The sequence below is a fragment of the Leptonychotes weddellii genome, chromosome 11 (assembly GCF_054177405.1).
Source record: "Leptonychotes weddellii isolate Sample4059 chromosome 11, ASM5417740v2, whole genome shotgun sequence".
Classification (NCBI taxonomy): Eukaryota; Metazoa; Chordata; class Mammalia; order Carnivora; family Phocidae; genus Leptonychotes; species Leptonychotes weddellii.
In genome coordinates, this window is record NC_138379.1 from 77,007,954 (window position 1) to 77,021,964 (window position 14,011).

At 45.9% G+C, this 14,011-nt stretch overlaps 1 protein-coding gene across 12 annotated transcripts in view; it reads right to left on the reverse strand.

Moving 5' to 3' along the window:
* Window positions 1–5,835: 5,835 nt before the first annotated feature.
* Window positions 5,836–14,011, reverse strand: part of CCDC15 (coiled-coil domain containing 15) — a 61,602-nt gene continuing 53,426 nt past the window's right edge. For 7 of the 12 annotated variants that reach the window (XM_081799186.1, XM_081799187.1, XM_081799192.1 and 4 more), the window contains one exon: window positions 5,836–5,915. In XM_081799186.1, coding sequence (XP_081655312.1) covers window positions 5,894–5,915 — 22 coding nt within the window. In that variant the 3' untranslated portion in view covers window positions 5,836–5,893. Of the gene's footprint in view, window positions 13,562–14,011 lie in introns of all 12 variants that reach the window. The other 5 variants (XM_081799193.1, XM_081799188.1, XR_014138870.1 and 2 more) reach the window with 4 other exon arrangements.

The following is a 14,011-nucleotide window of genomic DNA, read 5'->3' on the forward strand; positions in this document are numbered from 1 at the left end:
GGCAGGGAGTCTGCTTCTCCCTCTGATCCTCCCCCTCTCATGCTCTCTGTCTCCCATTCTCTCTCTCAGATAAATAAATAAAAAATCTTTAAAAAAAAAAAAAATAAAGCATAAACACACACACACAGTGTATATGTACACACATGCAGCATATATGTATACATATATAAAAAGTACACACACAGTGTATATGTACACACATGCAGCATATATGTATACATATATAAAAAGTACACACACACACATTATCAGTTCTGTTTCTCTGGAGAACCCTGACTAAAACAGAGGGAAAGAATGAGAGAGACATTAGAAGAAAGAATGAATAAGTCTTAGCAACTGATAAAATACAGATTTGGAGGACAGGGGAAAGAGACAAGAAGACTCAGCCAGAGGATAGTGTGCTTGAGATAAGTAAGTGAAGAGGATGAATAGGTTTGGAGAAGAAGACAGCGCATCTGATTTACCCAGCCTGAGTTTGAAAGGCATGGGATACACCCAGAGGCAGATGTATAGGTTCCTGGAGGGAAGTTAGGACTAGTTCTTAGAAAATACGTCTAGTCATGAGAAAATAATGAGAGTCATCTCTACATAGACTTGAAATTTTAGAGTGAATGAGACCATGTAGATTATTTCAAAGATCCTAACCAGCTCTGACTCTCTATGATGAGTCTGAATTCTGGCATTATAACTGTCCCAGTTCCAATATTCTTAAAGGTAACTTGGACCTAAGCCTTTTAAAACTGAGACAGAGGTCAGTTAAAGGCAGATCAGAGCAGTACTGACAGAGGTCAGTTAAAGGCAGATCAGAGCAGTACTGACAGAATGCTAAAGGGCAGGCAACTGTCAGAGGCCCAAGCCTAACTGAGGTGGTTCACTGATGTCTTGGCTAGTCCAGCCATGGGGTCTATAGATGCTGTTCTTGGTCTATCGGATTTTTCATCAGCCCAATTCAATAACCGTCCATAGGTGGACAGTTTATAATTTCCCAAAAGGGAAGCATCAGCTGGAATCTTCAAAGCAAAGCCACACAAAGCTTTGCTGCTTTGCTGGCCTGGACAAACTCGTTGCGTGACACACATCTCTGGGACGCACAGTTTCTGGAGGCACATTTTCTGTGGCTGCTAATGAATTTCGAGCTGAGTGGGAAGGGGGAGTGAAACAGCAGAGCTTCAAAAATGATTCTCCACTGAGCAAAGCTAAAAAGAAACCTACACTGACATAGTAGATTTGCATGAAAATAGTCTTTTCACTCTTTGTAAACCGCCATAAATATGGAGGCGCAGGGACGGGTTCGAACCCGCTGCAGGAGCCAGCAGGAGTTTCCACTCTGGCGCACTATGTTGCCTGCTGGGGCACCTCTGCAGCTATTCTGCTGACGCCCAGGGCAACTGAAAGCCCAACGTGTTTCCTTCTCACCACCTCCTCCACCCCCTGCTGGGAGCTTTCCTGCCATTTTGCCTTTCCAGATGGAACGACGTGGCTTGGGACAGCGTAGACGGCTCGTCCTGAACAGAAGGGCAGGGAAAACCAGTGGAGAGGATGCGAAAGGGCTCGGTAAACCTGGGAGAGATACTGGGGTGCCAAGAGCACAGCTGCCCCGCTAGAGAAGTGTTGCTTAGAACGCACTCCCTCTTCTTGCAGGGCAGGAACACCTCAGACAGGAGTGCCTCCGTTCTCGATGGAGCTCCCTACAGCTGAGACCCGCTGCTTCTGAACAGCTAAGGCAAGGTGGAAAGGAAGGGATTTTCCTCCAGGAAACCAAGGACTTCTGTTTCCATTACACAGCTGGTGTTATTATCATGCTGTGTGACCAAGGAAAGTCTCAATCTTTCCACCGGTAGTTTCTTCCTCTGTGGATAAGAATAATCCGCTTCTCTGGAGCCTGGACGTGTAGTTACTAAGTGCAGAAGGAATGAGTAAATATTCACCGAACTCCAGAACACCATTAGGTAGGTGAAAGGCTTACAAGGGAAACTGGGCAAAAGTGTTATTTTGCTCTCCAGTAATTCCCCTGGCTTCCTTCAGCACTGTGTGGCATTAAGACCGGGCCACAGACTTGGGAGCCGAATGCCTGGACACCTGCTTGCTCTACCTTACTATGTGCCTGGAACACACTGCTCCCCAGGGGGCCTGCCACCAGATGGACACCTGAGTTCTCCCCCAGATCTTCAGGAGAGCTCAGAGATTAACCCATCCCATTTCTTCTTACTATACAACTGATCACCTGGGGGACCCTATAAAAAGTTAGCAGTCCCCTGCCTCACCCAGACCATTGAATAAGGATCTGAGGGCGGGCCCCTGCTTAGGTACAGTTTAGAAAGTTCCCCAGGTGGATTCAAATGTGCATTCAAAGCTGAAATCATTTAATCCATCATCATTTACAGCTCTCAGCAGAGAGGCTCAGGTCCAGGCACTGGCCTAAACACTCTGGTAGTCAGCAGCACAGATGGAATTGGACCTCAAAGTTCGTGAACCCCAATCCCTGAAAGGTACCTAGAAGTGACTTATGGAATCTCTATGTCTCCCATCTATGGAAACTCTTGGATTTCCTCAATAAAAATCATCCCAGATCCCAAAATAGCAAGGGAGAGACACTTCCACAGGGGGAGGGCAGGTGGACCACACACTGACTTTCTGAGAGTCACCTACCCCTTGGCAATCTCAGTAATCACAGGCCCTACTATCAAGCTGCTATCAACTACAAGACCCCTAATTTAAACTTTAGCTTTGCTAAAACGGACAACTGATGGGAAGTAGCCACAGAAAGTCACATATAACATGAAAATCTGCTGCCGCGTCAGCTCACTTATCGTCTGAGAGGGATGCCTGTTGGTTGCCTCCCTGCCTAGGCCCACGTGGTTGAGGCCATTTCCCTTTCCAGCAGCCCAGGAAGTTCCATGAGGCCCATCGCAGTCTGTGAGTTCAGAGCCAAGGCGAAAGGCCAGGAATCAGACTAAGGTTCGTCTTCTATGTTCAAGCTTCCTTTCCTGCTGATATGAAAGGGCCACCCTCCCTCCAGCCCCACATCTCCTGCGGCTGTCTCCCTCACTGGTCCCCTCCCCCACTGTAGGAACTGCACTGAAAGCAAGTAGCAGAGGGGTGGTTTTGCTATCCTGCTTCATCTTTTCCTGGCTCAGAGACCCAAGAATTCAGTCACAACAGAAAGAATTGCTGGACCTATAGTCAGCAGGTCTGGATTCTGGTTGTGAGTGTTTGATTGACTTGCTACAAGATCTTGGGTCTATCCCTTAATTCCTCTGAGCTTTTGGCACCTCAACTTAAAAATAGGGATCCAGAACCCCGCTCTGTCTGCCTCTCAGGGTTGTGACAAAGATCAGTCTCCTTAATGTACATGAAGGATCTTTGTAAGCTGTAGAGATTGCTTGGGGTGGGGAGGGCTTTATTATTAGGGAATTGAGGCTTGCAAAGGAGTACAAATAAAAGGATTGATTTTTCAGAGAAGTAGAATATTCTGTCCAAACCACTTTGGAGGTGAGAAATAGCTCCAAGGTATCCTTGCCTAGGTTTTGCCCAGCAAAACATTCCTGGTATTTATGGGCTCCCTAAGGGCACACAATGGGGCTTACCGACGGAGTCCTCAGCATAGACCTTGTCCTCTCCTGGGTGGCAGAAATTAAATTAGTTGGAGGAAAAAAAGAAACTACCAAACAAATGTCTCCAACTATACAATACATATATATTCATTGTAGCTAAGTAGGTATTACAGGTATATATAATACATACACAACAAAAAGAAGAACATAACTCCGTTCCATATAACTTTTCCAGTGACACTTATCAATATGTGTCCCAAACCATGTTGGGCATTGCTGTAGGCAGAGTATAGAAAGAAATCACCCCCAGTGTTACAACTGAGGTGAAAAACTGCTTGGTGATTGAGGCGAGAGGGGGTCAGGAAGGATTTGAGGAGGGGGTGACATGTGATGAGGCAGAGAAGGGGAACTAGGAGAACAAGCCAATCAGGAAATCATGTGACAAATGGAAACTCTAGAGCATATTATGATCAAGTCACAATAGCTACTGCTTATTGAGGAGTGGCTATGTGTGGGCACTGTGCTAAATGCTTTATATACAGTGTATCATTTGCTTCTCCTGGTTAACTCCATGAAGTAGGTATTTTTATTCCCATTCTGCATATGAAAAAAAACTGGACTTCAGATGGTCACAAAGTAGGAAGCAGCAGGAACAGGATTCAGACACCGGTCTGACTCACACCCTCTCCCGCCCCTCAGTCCTTGCTCTCATGTCGTCCAGCATGAACGGAATTCATTGCTCAGGGGCGATAGGCAGGATTCAGACACCGGTCTAACTCACACCCTCTCCCGCCCCTCAGTCCTTGCTCTCACGTCGTCCAGCATGAACGGAATTCATTGCTCAGGAGCAATAGGCATACTGGGAGAAAAGACAGGATGAAGACAAATCATGTAATGTTTTGTTTATGCATTCTGAGATGACTTTATTGAACACAGGGGCTGGGGAGGGGAGCCACAGGAGGGGAAGGAAGGGGAAGAACAAGATTAGAACTGTGCACTGAGATCACTCCAGTGGCCATAGGGAGAGGGGTTTAGAGACCACTTAAGAGGCTGTGGCCACGATTCAGGCTTGGGGTATGAAAATCACAGCTTGCCATCAAGCTTTGCCACTTGAGAGCGTGGTGCCGGGAATGGCAGCCTCCTCGTCACCTTGAGCTTGTTAGAAATGCAGACTCTCGAGCCCCACCCAGACATACTGAATCAGAATCTGTATTCTAGCATGATGCCCAGCTCACGCTATTGCACACTGAAATCTGACCACACTGCCATTAAGGACAGAAGCTCTGCCTGGCGGTGACAGGAGGGGGACACAGACACTCCTCCTAGAGGTGCACAGCTTTGAATGGCAGATACCTCTGAGAATCTGAGGAGACCCAAGGACCTTGCCCCAGAAAAAAGTGTTGATGCATACCAACATCAGCCTACCACTTTAAGGGCTTCACAGAGCCCTGACGACCATGAACCACTGCTGGGTCTGTAAGAAATCCCTGAATCTTAATTCACTAATAACTTAGTTGGGGAGGAGTGGTATGGAGTTTATAGTTTAAAAAAAAAAAAAAATCAAGTCTGAAGCCATAGACTATCATTTTAGAGAACTCTTCAGAGCCTGGACCGGGCTTTGGTCACTGCAGCCAGGGCCAAGACTCTGTTCCCATTTCCCCCTCCCCTCCTGCACTGTTCTCCAAATCCCCTGATGACTGGAGCAGACCCCCTGGCACTACAATACAAGGCCCACCCTGGCCTCCTTGAGCTGGACCTGACCTGCCTGCCTTTCTTTGGTCCCAGAAAAGTCAAAATTAGCCTCACTTTTATTCCTTTTCTTCAGTGCCTCTACCTTGTATCTCAGGAAAGGATTATTGTGCTCTGGGGACTCTCTCTCGTGGGATGTGGGGAAGGTGATGAGTGAAAAGGAAAATGGTCTTTGACAAACTGGTTCAACTCAGACTATCACATGACCTTCCAGTAACTGCCCACCACTGCTTCAGGAAGGCTCCTGTTTCAGCTCCCAAATATTAGCCCAATACGAGGCCAAGGAAGGTTGGGGAGTGGTCAGAGGTTTGAAAGCATGACCACACGAGCAAAGGACTTCTTTTGGTAGCCTTCTGACATTGTATTGGAAATGGTGATACCCCAGAGGCTCTTGTCCCATGACTTGAGTTCTTTGGGGGTCAGGAGACATGTTAGGGTCACTGCCAGGATACAGAGAAGTGGGAACGACTCCCAAGGTGCGGGCTCTGGAGGCAGCAGCATTTGAGATTGGTTTGATTCCACAATTACCTACTTCCTGGCTGGATAGTCTTTCCTTGCTGACTGTTCTGGGACCAGATGGAAATATTCTTTCACCTCTCACAATGAGCACTGCTAGAAAAACAAAACCATGCACAATGAGCCAGGGGAGCAAATGTGATGTGAATTGTCAGAGCTAAAGGTTTCACAGAAAGAACTCAAGGTGTAATCAGGCATTTGCCTTATACAACTTCTCAAAAATTCCAGAGAGAGCTCCCACTGACCTCATTCAGGCTTGTTCAGCCTGACATCCCTGGATATTTGGGAAATGAAACCGGTGGTGACGGCAGCAGGTGAGAATGCTTTCCTGACGGGGAGGACGTTTTTCCCTGTGCTCTCGTGGTCATCCATCTGATATACCCACAGGTGGAGGGCGGTCCAGTGACAGAAAAGAGCCATGAGGTGATCAGAGCCCCAGCCTTTCCCTGCTGACCACTGGTAGCAGCTGTCTCCCCAGGCTGAATTCCCATGGGTTCACCTCTCTCCCAGGGAGACTTCTGATATTGGGATTCCTATTTGGACATACATTTTGTCCCATATGAAAATATGCCCTGATAGCTGCACACGGAATATATTATTTGACAAGAGACCTGAGATTTCATTTTGAGAGCCACACTATGTTTCCACCTTATGATGACAACTACTACCTAAGATACCTCCCTTGCCTTGCACAACTCCCTGCTTATGCCGACTATATGGGCAGCCTTCCACCCACTTTGTGTGGGTGGAAGGCTGAAACCGGTGGTGACGGCAGCAGGTGAGAATGCTTTCCTGACGGGGAGGACGTTTGCCATCAAGCTTTGTCCATACCCTCCCCATGGGTCCCTTCCCCTGGCATCTCACTAGGATTTAGGATTCCTCCCCACTTCTCCGCTTCCAGACCTACTGAATCAGCTAGACTTGAGAATCTGCATGATAAGCAGACCGCCTGGGCAAGTCTGCTGCAGGCTGGGGAATCAGAGTCAGCTCACAGCCTCCCAACTCGTATAGGTGAGTCTTAATAACCATTACAACTCAGTCTTCTTTATTTCAGTGATTCTCTACCTTGGCTGGATATCAGAATCATGCATGGGGTTTAAAAAAATTAACACATAGTATGGATTCCAAGCAGAGATTAGATGTGTGGGTTTCACCTCCTTCTTTAAGAAGCAAAAAAGTGCCTTAAATCCCCAGCAATGGTTCCACCAGAAGAGTATGTGTTAGCACCCAGTAATCTCTTGGAGAATAGCCCTAATGAGGGTCAATCACTTGGCACCACAGTGGACAGGCAGCCTTCTGAACAAAGAGGGTGTGGGGACCCCAGGACTTATCCTGGTAATTTCTTTTAAAAGACTAACCTCGGGTGCCTGGGTGGCTCAGTTGTTAAGCGTCTGCCTTCGGCTCAGGTCACGATCCCGGGGTCCTGGAATCGAGCCCTACACCGGGCTCCCTGCTCCTTAGGAAGCCTGCTTCTCCCTCTCTCACTCCCCCCTCCCCCGCTTGTGTTCCCTCTCTCGCTGTCTCTCTCTCTCTCTCTCTGTCAAATAAAAAAAATAAAAAAAAATCTTTTAAAAAAATAAATAAATAAAAGACTAACCTCACTGGGAATAGGGAGGTACTTAGAGCCTTTATGTTCCAAGATGGTCACAGAAAAGCTGCGGACTGTAGGGTGGATCTCTGTGGGTAAGAAGGTGGGAGAATGGAGATTTGGCTCCACTGCCCTGGCTGGAGGAGCTAGAACTGGGTCTGACTCAGCATTGCAGGGCCAGCTGGTATCCTAGCAGGATGCTATGTAGGTGAACTGCTAAATCAGGAGACCAAGTCAGGGTACCCTTGGCTACGGTTAGCAAAGGGGGAGGTGATGGTCCTTTCTGGAAGGGCCACAGCTGGGCCTGAAAGGCCACTAGGAGCAGCTGTAAGCACCAGCTGATGAAAGGGAAGGACCAGAGTCCAACAGTGACACCGTAAGGCAGTTAGAGGTCACAGCAGAAGTAATGGTAACAGCTAACATTTCTCTGATGTTATTTGCCCACCAATGATCTCAGTGTCTTGTGCTTATTCATTTAGTAACATTTCATAACAGTTTTATGAGGGAGTCACAACCACCCTATCGTACAGAGAAGGAAACTGAGCCACGGAGGTTATAGGGAGAGTAGCTGCCAGGCTGTGAGCCAGAGCCCACACCGCTAACCACTAGGCTGGCCTTGCTGTCCCTATAATGACAGCCATCATTTACTGAGCCCATACTACGTGCTCTTATGTTCTCTGTGCTCTTTTAGTCCTCACCACTACCTTATGAGGTGGGTACTATTTTAATTCCCATTTCACAGATGAGGAAATTGAGGCCCAGGGAAAATATGTAATGGACTACTCATCCAGTCTCTCTCCTCTGGGAAAAAGGCTGGGCTAATCCCACCCACAGCAGTTCCTTCACTTTTTAGAACTTCTAAGCCTTTAAGCTTCTCAGAAAACTGAAGCTAGATGAGAATCTGTACTAGATGATACTGAGCTTCCTTCAATAAAATATATGTAGTCGTTAGTGAGGAATTGGAAAAACAAAGATGATGTGACAACATTTCTACTTCCAAATTTGTAAAAGCAGATCATATCAATTACTGTGGTCCTGCTCCAGACTTACTAAATCAGAATACATAAAAGGTGAGGCCAGGAAACTTGAATTAAAACAAAACCAAAAACAAACCACAAGAGATGCTGGTACACAGCCAGGGTGGAGAATTACTGCCTTTATTTCATAGTAATATTTCATAGCCCCCAATGAGCAGGCAGCAGTATTTCCCAAAACAGTCTGTAGCTTTCAAATCTTTTTGCTTTGAAAGAAGCTGCATGTGGGAGCTGCCCAGAGGAGAGGAGCTAGTTAAGGATGGGGGCAGAGAAGCAAAGCCCACAGGGCTCAACACTCACATCCACGTGCTCTCTGTTCATGCCTTCCCCTGGCCTTTTCTACTTGGAAAATCATCATCTGTTTTTCAAAGACAGGCCCAGATGTCTTCTTCCTGGTGAACACTTCTCCTATCTAGCCTCCCCGCCTCCAGCCTTGTCCTGCCAAAGGACTGTCACCCCGTGAGCCCACGGTACAAACCTCCCTTAGAGCACTGCTCACCTCATCCCTTCTCTGTGCTCTCCCTGCACCGGGCAAGACACACTTGCACGACTGGCAATAATTTACATGCTCCCCCTGGCCCAGCAGATGTCTGGGACATAGCAGCCTAGCAGAAAGTGCTAGTGGAATGAATATAAGGGAAAGAAGAGAATAGCAAAGATATAGGGATAGGGAAGACAAAAAGGGCCAAAGTGGTAACCATGGATGGAAGATGGCTAGTGAAATCTGATTTAGTGCTGACCCCTTGAGCACATGTGATCCTTACTCTGAACCATGGGACAGCCAGTCCAGGCACTCACTTGGTCACCCTGGAACTGTGGGCAGAGTACTGAGAATGAGGTGAGAACATTTATGATTTCACCAAGAATCCATCCTCCCTCCCTCTCTCCCTCCCTCCCTCCCTCCCTCCCTTCCTTCCTTCCTTCCTTCCTTCCAAGATTTACTTATTTATTTTAGTGAGGAGGGGGAGAATGTGTGAGCAGGGGGGAGGGGCAGCAGAAGATGGAGAGAGAGAATCTCAAGCAGACTCCCCGCTGAGCGTGGAGCCCAATGTGAGGCTAGATCTCGTGACCCTGAGATTGTGACCTGAGCCAAAATCAAGGGTCAGTTGCTTAACTGCCTGAGCCATCCAGGCACCCCATCATTTCTTATTTCTGTTGATACTTAAAACAACCTTGTGAGAGACACAGGGTAGATGTTAATAATCTCACTTTATAGCTGAGAAAACTAAGGCTCAGAAAGCTGATAAACATGTCCAAGGTCACAGGGCTAGTAAGCAGAGGATGGGTTAATTCAAATTCATTGCTAGATAAAAGTGACTCATACTATTAAGGTTGGAAGAGCCCTAGCATATCATCTGATCCAACTCTCTGGCCAATGGTGGTGCATGTTCTCCAAAACCTCTTCCAGGAGGGGTGATGGAGCCATGCTAGAATAACTCTAGTACAGGGGAGCCCCGTGCAACCACTGCAGCTTGGACGGGGCCACCTGAAAGCTCTCCCTTGCACTGAGGTAAACTCTTTGTGGCGCATACCCACTAACTCAGTGCTCTCCTCCTGAAGACCAATCAAAGGCATGTCCACTCTGTCAGTTCTACTCTACTGCCCCCGAGACGCCACGGCTGACCCGATGGACTGAGTGGAGGTCCCAATTCTCTTCCCTCTGGCACTCTGGCAGACAGCCGCCAGTATTTGGTCAGCTAGGATCCCGACACTGTGGCCGCTGGTGGTGAGTCACCACTGGCCTAGGGGGATCTATTTCCCTGGTGAAGGCGTGTATCAAAAGGGCATCATCCTCCACCACTCTCTGTTAAGGAGAAAATGAGCATCTCAAAGTATCTCAATCCTGCTTCCTCGGAGGATCAAAGAGCTTTACTCCTACAACTTCATAATGAAAATATACTCAAGGCCTAAAGAAGTATCTAGTTGAGTTGGACCTAAAAAGGGGGGAAAGCTGCAAAATGAATTGCTTCATGCCTAGAAAGTAGTAACAGGTAATCTCACTGGCCTTTAGGAGTTAAAAAGGCCCTTCCATGGTTTGTTTTCAGTTTTTGCAGCCCATCAATAAGGCAGGTTGGAGGGAAGTCAACGTGGTTTGTGTGAACAAGAATCATAGGCATCACCGTCACAGCTTGCGAGTGACAGGATCAGGACTCACCCCAGGGCTTCTGGGTCCGAGGTCAATGCCTTTGACCACACACGAGGCCAGAGAAAACGCCCTGCGGACCACTCCGGTGCTGGCAGTGACTGGCACTCACCTACTTTAGCTCCGGCCTGAGCGCCGGCTGCTCCCACTACAACCGGTACCAGTACCTCTGAGCCTGGTGCTTTCCTTTGTACTAGCTTATCTCGGTAGGAAAAGGCAATTCAGGAGAAGGCCCTCCTTGCCTGGTGCTCCAGGTTTCCCAACTGTCCAGCTTTCTTAGCCCTGGTTCATCCCCTGGGTCTGACCACTCCTCATATTCTTGGAGGCACCTTATCAGGGCTATTAACATATAGGACCTATTTTTTTTTCCTCAGGAGCAGACAAACTGGAATCTATCCATCCTTTGTGGCCTGATATCCCACCATTAGCTGGCTTGGTCCAGCCCCACTGGGGGGCTGCTTGAAAAGTCCCTACTAATCCAGCTGCTTCCTTCACAAAACCCTAGGATTTTAGGGACCTCCTCTGGCAAGTGTGAGGGAGAGCCAGCTCAGGCTGGAGTTGACCGTGAAGGTCTTTAATCCTATACTTTCTCGCCCAATTTTTTACTCTGGAAAACTTCAAACCTACAGAAAAGTTGAAAGAATAATGCAATGAACATGCATACTATTCACCTAGATTCACCAGCTGTTCTCATTTCATCACATTTGCTTTATCTCTTTCTCTCCATAAACATATACTGTACATACATATATACAGTCAACCCTTGAACAACATGGGTCTGAACAGGCCCATTTATAGGTGGGTTTTTTCCGATAAATACACGACAGTACTGTAAATATATTTTCTCTTCCTTGTGATTTCCTTAATAACATTTTCTTTCCTCTAGCTTACTTTATTGTAAGAATATAGTATGTAATATATATAACATACAAAATATGTGCTAATCAACTATTTACGTCATCAGTAAGACCTCCAGTCAACAGTAGGCTGTTTGTAGTTAAATTTTGAGGGGGGCGTCAAAAGTTATATGCAAATTACCAACTGTGCAGGGGGTCAGTAACCCTAACCCCCATGTTGTTCAAGGGTCGACTGTACAGATGGCAACCAAGTAAATGAAAAAATGCCCACATCATATATCATCAAGAAAATGCAAAATAAAACAATGAGATACCACTGCACAGCTATTAGGATGGCCAAAATCTATAACACTGACAATACCAAATGTTGACAAGCATGTAGGGCAACAAGAACTCTCATTCATTGCTAGTAGGAATGCAAAATTGTACAGCCAGTTTACTAAACATACTCTTACCATATTATCCAGCAGTCACGCTACTTGGTGTTTACCCAAACGACTTCAAAACTTATATCCAAACAAAACCTGCACATGGGTGTTTATAGCAGTTTTATTCATAACTGCCAAATCTTGGAAGAAACCATGATGTCCTTCAGTAGATGAATGGATAAACTGTGATATATCCAGACAACGGAATATTGTTCAGTGCTAAAAAGAAATCAGCTATCAAGCCATGAAAAGGCACAGAGGAACTTAAATGCATATTACTAATTGAAAGACACCAGTCTGAAAAGACTACATACTGCATAATTCTAACTACAGGTATCCTCAGCTTTTCAAAAGTTCACATTATACCACTTTGCTTTTATGAAAAAAAGTAAAAAGTGAAAACAGTGTTCAGCATTTGCTTTGCAGTGAGCTATTATGAAGGCAGCGGGCATGGCACCACCAAGCTCCTTCCCTGGGAACTACACTCAGGGATCTCGGCATCAGCCACCATAGCTTTGAACGGTTAGCATCTGTGCTTCATCTGGATTTATTTTGTGCATCCATTAGCAAGATGTGTTCTAGGGTGTCAGAAAGGCATAGGAGATACTATCTTTTGGGTCTGGGAACACTCAAAACTGTTCTGTATCAATTAATGGTAATTGCTTCATAGCTTTACACCATTTCAGCTTATGAAAGGTGTCAGAGGCATGCGTTACTTTCGGATAGTGGGGGAAACCTGTAAATGGCATTCTGAAAACAGCTAAAAGATGGAGACAGTGAAAAGATCAGTGGTTGCCAGAAGTTAATGGGGGAGGGGGAGGGTCAAAGGGATGAATGGGCAGAGCACACAGGACTTTTAGGGCAGTAAAACTATTCTGTATGGTGTTATAAAGATAAATACATGTCATTATACATTTGCCCAAACCCATAAATGTACAATACCAAGACTGAACCTAATGTAAACTGTGGACTTTAAGTAATGATGATGTGTCAATGTAGGTTCATCATTTGTAACAAATGTACCACACTGGTGGGGTATGTTCGTAAGTTGAGTGGCTCTGAATATTGGGGGACAGGGAGTATATGAGAAATTGATGTACCTTCCTCTCAATTTCGCTATGAATCTAAAACTGCTCTATAAAAATAATTTTAAAAAATACACTGGATGGGATTACCAGCAAATTAGCTGTGACAAGAACCAAATCTAAAAGCACAACAATAGAAATTATTTCAAATAAATCACAGGAAAAAAATAATCCAAAAAGGAGCAAACAATCCAATTAAAAATAGGTAAAGGTGTTGAACAGGTATTTCTCCAAAATGATCTATAAACGCCATCAGGCATATTAAATGCTTGGGGTGGGGGGCGCCTGGGTGGCTCAGTCAGTTAAACCTCTGACTTTTCATTTTGGCTCAGGTCATGATCTCAGGGGTGCTGAGATCAAGCCCCACATCAGGCTCCCTGCTCAGCGGGGAGTCTGCTTCCCCTCTCTCTCTCCCTCTGCCCCTCCCCCTGCTCGTTCTCTTTCTCTCTCTCTAATAAATAAATAAATCTTAAAAAAAAAAAAAGATGCTTGGGGCACCTGGGTGGCTCAGTCGGTTAAGTGTCCAACTTTTGATTTCAGCTCAGGTCCTTCATCTCAGGGTCATGAGTTCAAGCCCCACACTGGGCTCCACACCTAGTGGAGCCTACTTAAAAAAAAAAAAAAGATGATCAACATCAGTAATAATTAGGAAACTGCAACCCAAAACCTCAATGAACTATCACCTCACACCCATTAGGATGGCTATTATCAAAAAACCAAAATAAGTGTTAGCAAGGATGTGAGAAATTAGAACCCTTATGCACTGTTGGTGGGTTAGGGCACAAGTGCTATGGAAAACAGTATGGAGGTTCCTCAAACAATTAAAAATAGAACTACCATATGATCTAGGAATCCCACTTCTGGGTATATATCTAAAAGAACTGAAAGCAAGGTCTTGAAGAGAGATTTGCACACCCATATTCACTGCAGCATTAATTCATAACAGCAACCCAAACGTCCATCTACAGATAAATGGATAAATAAAATGTGGTATGTATATACAATGGAATATTAATAATATTCAGCCTTAAAAAGGACAGAAATACGGTAACATGTT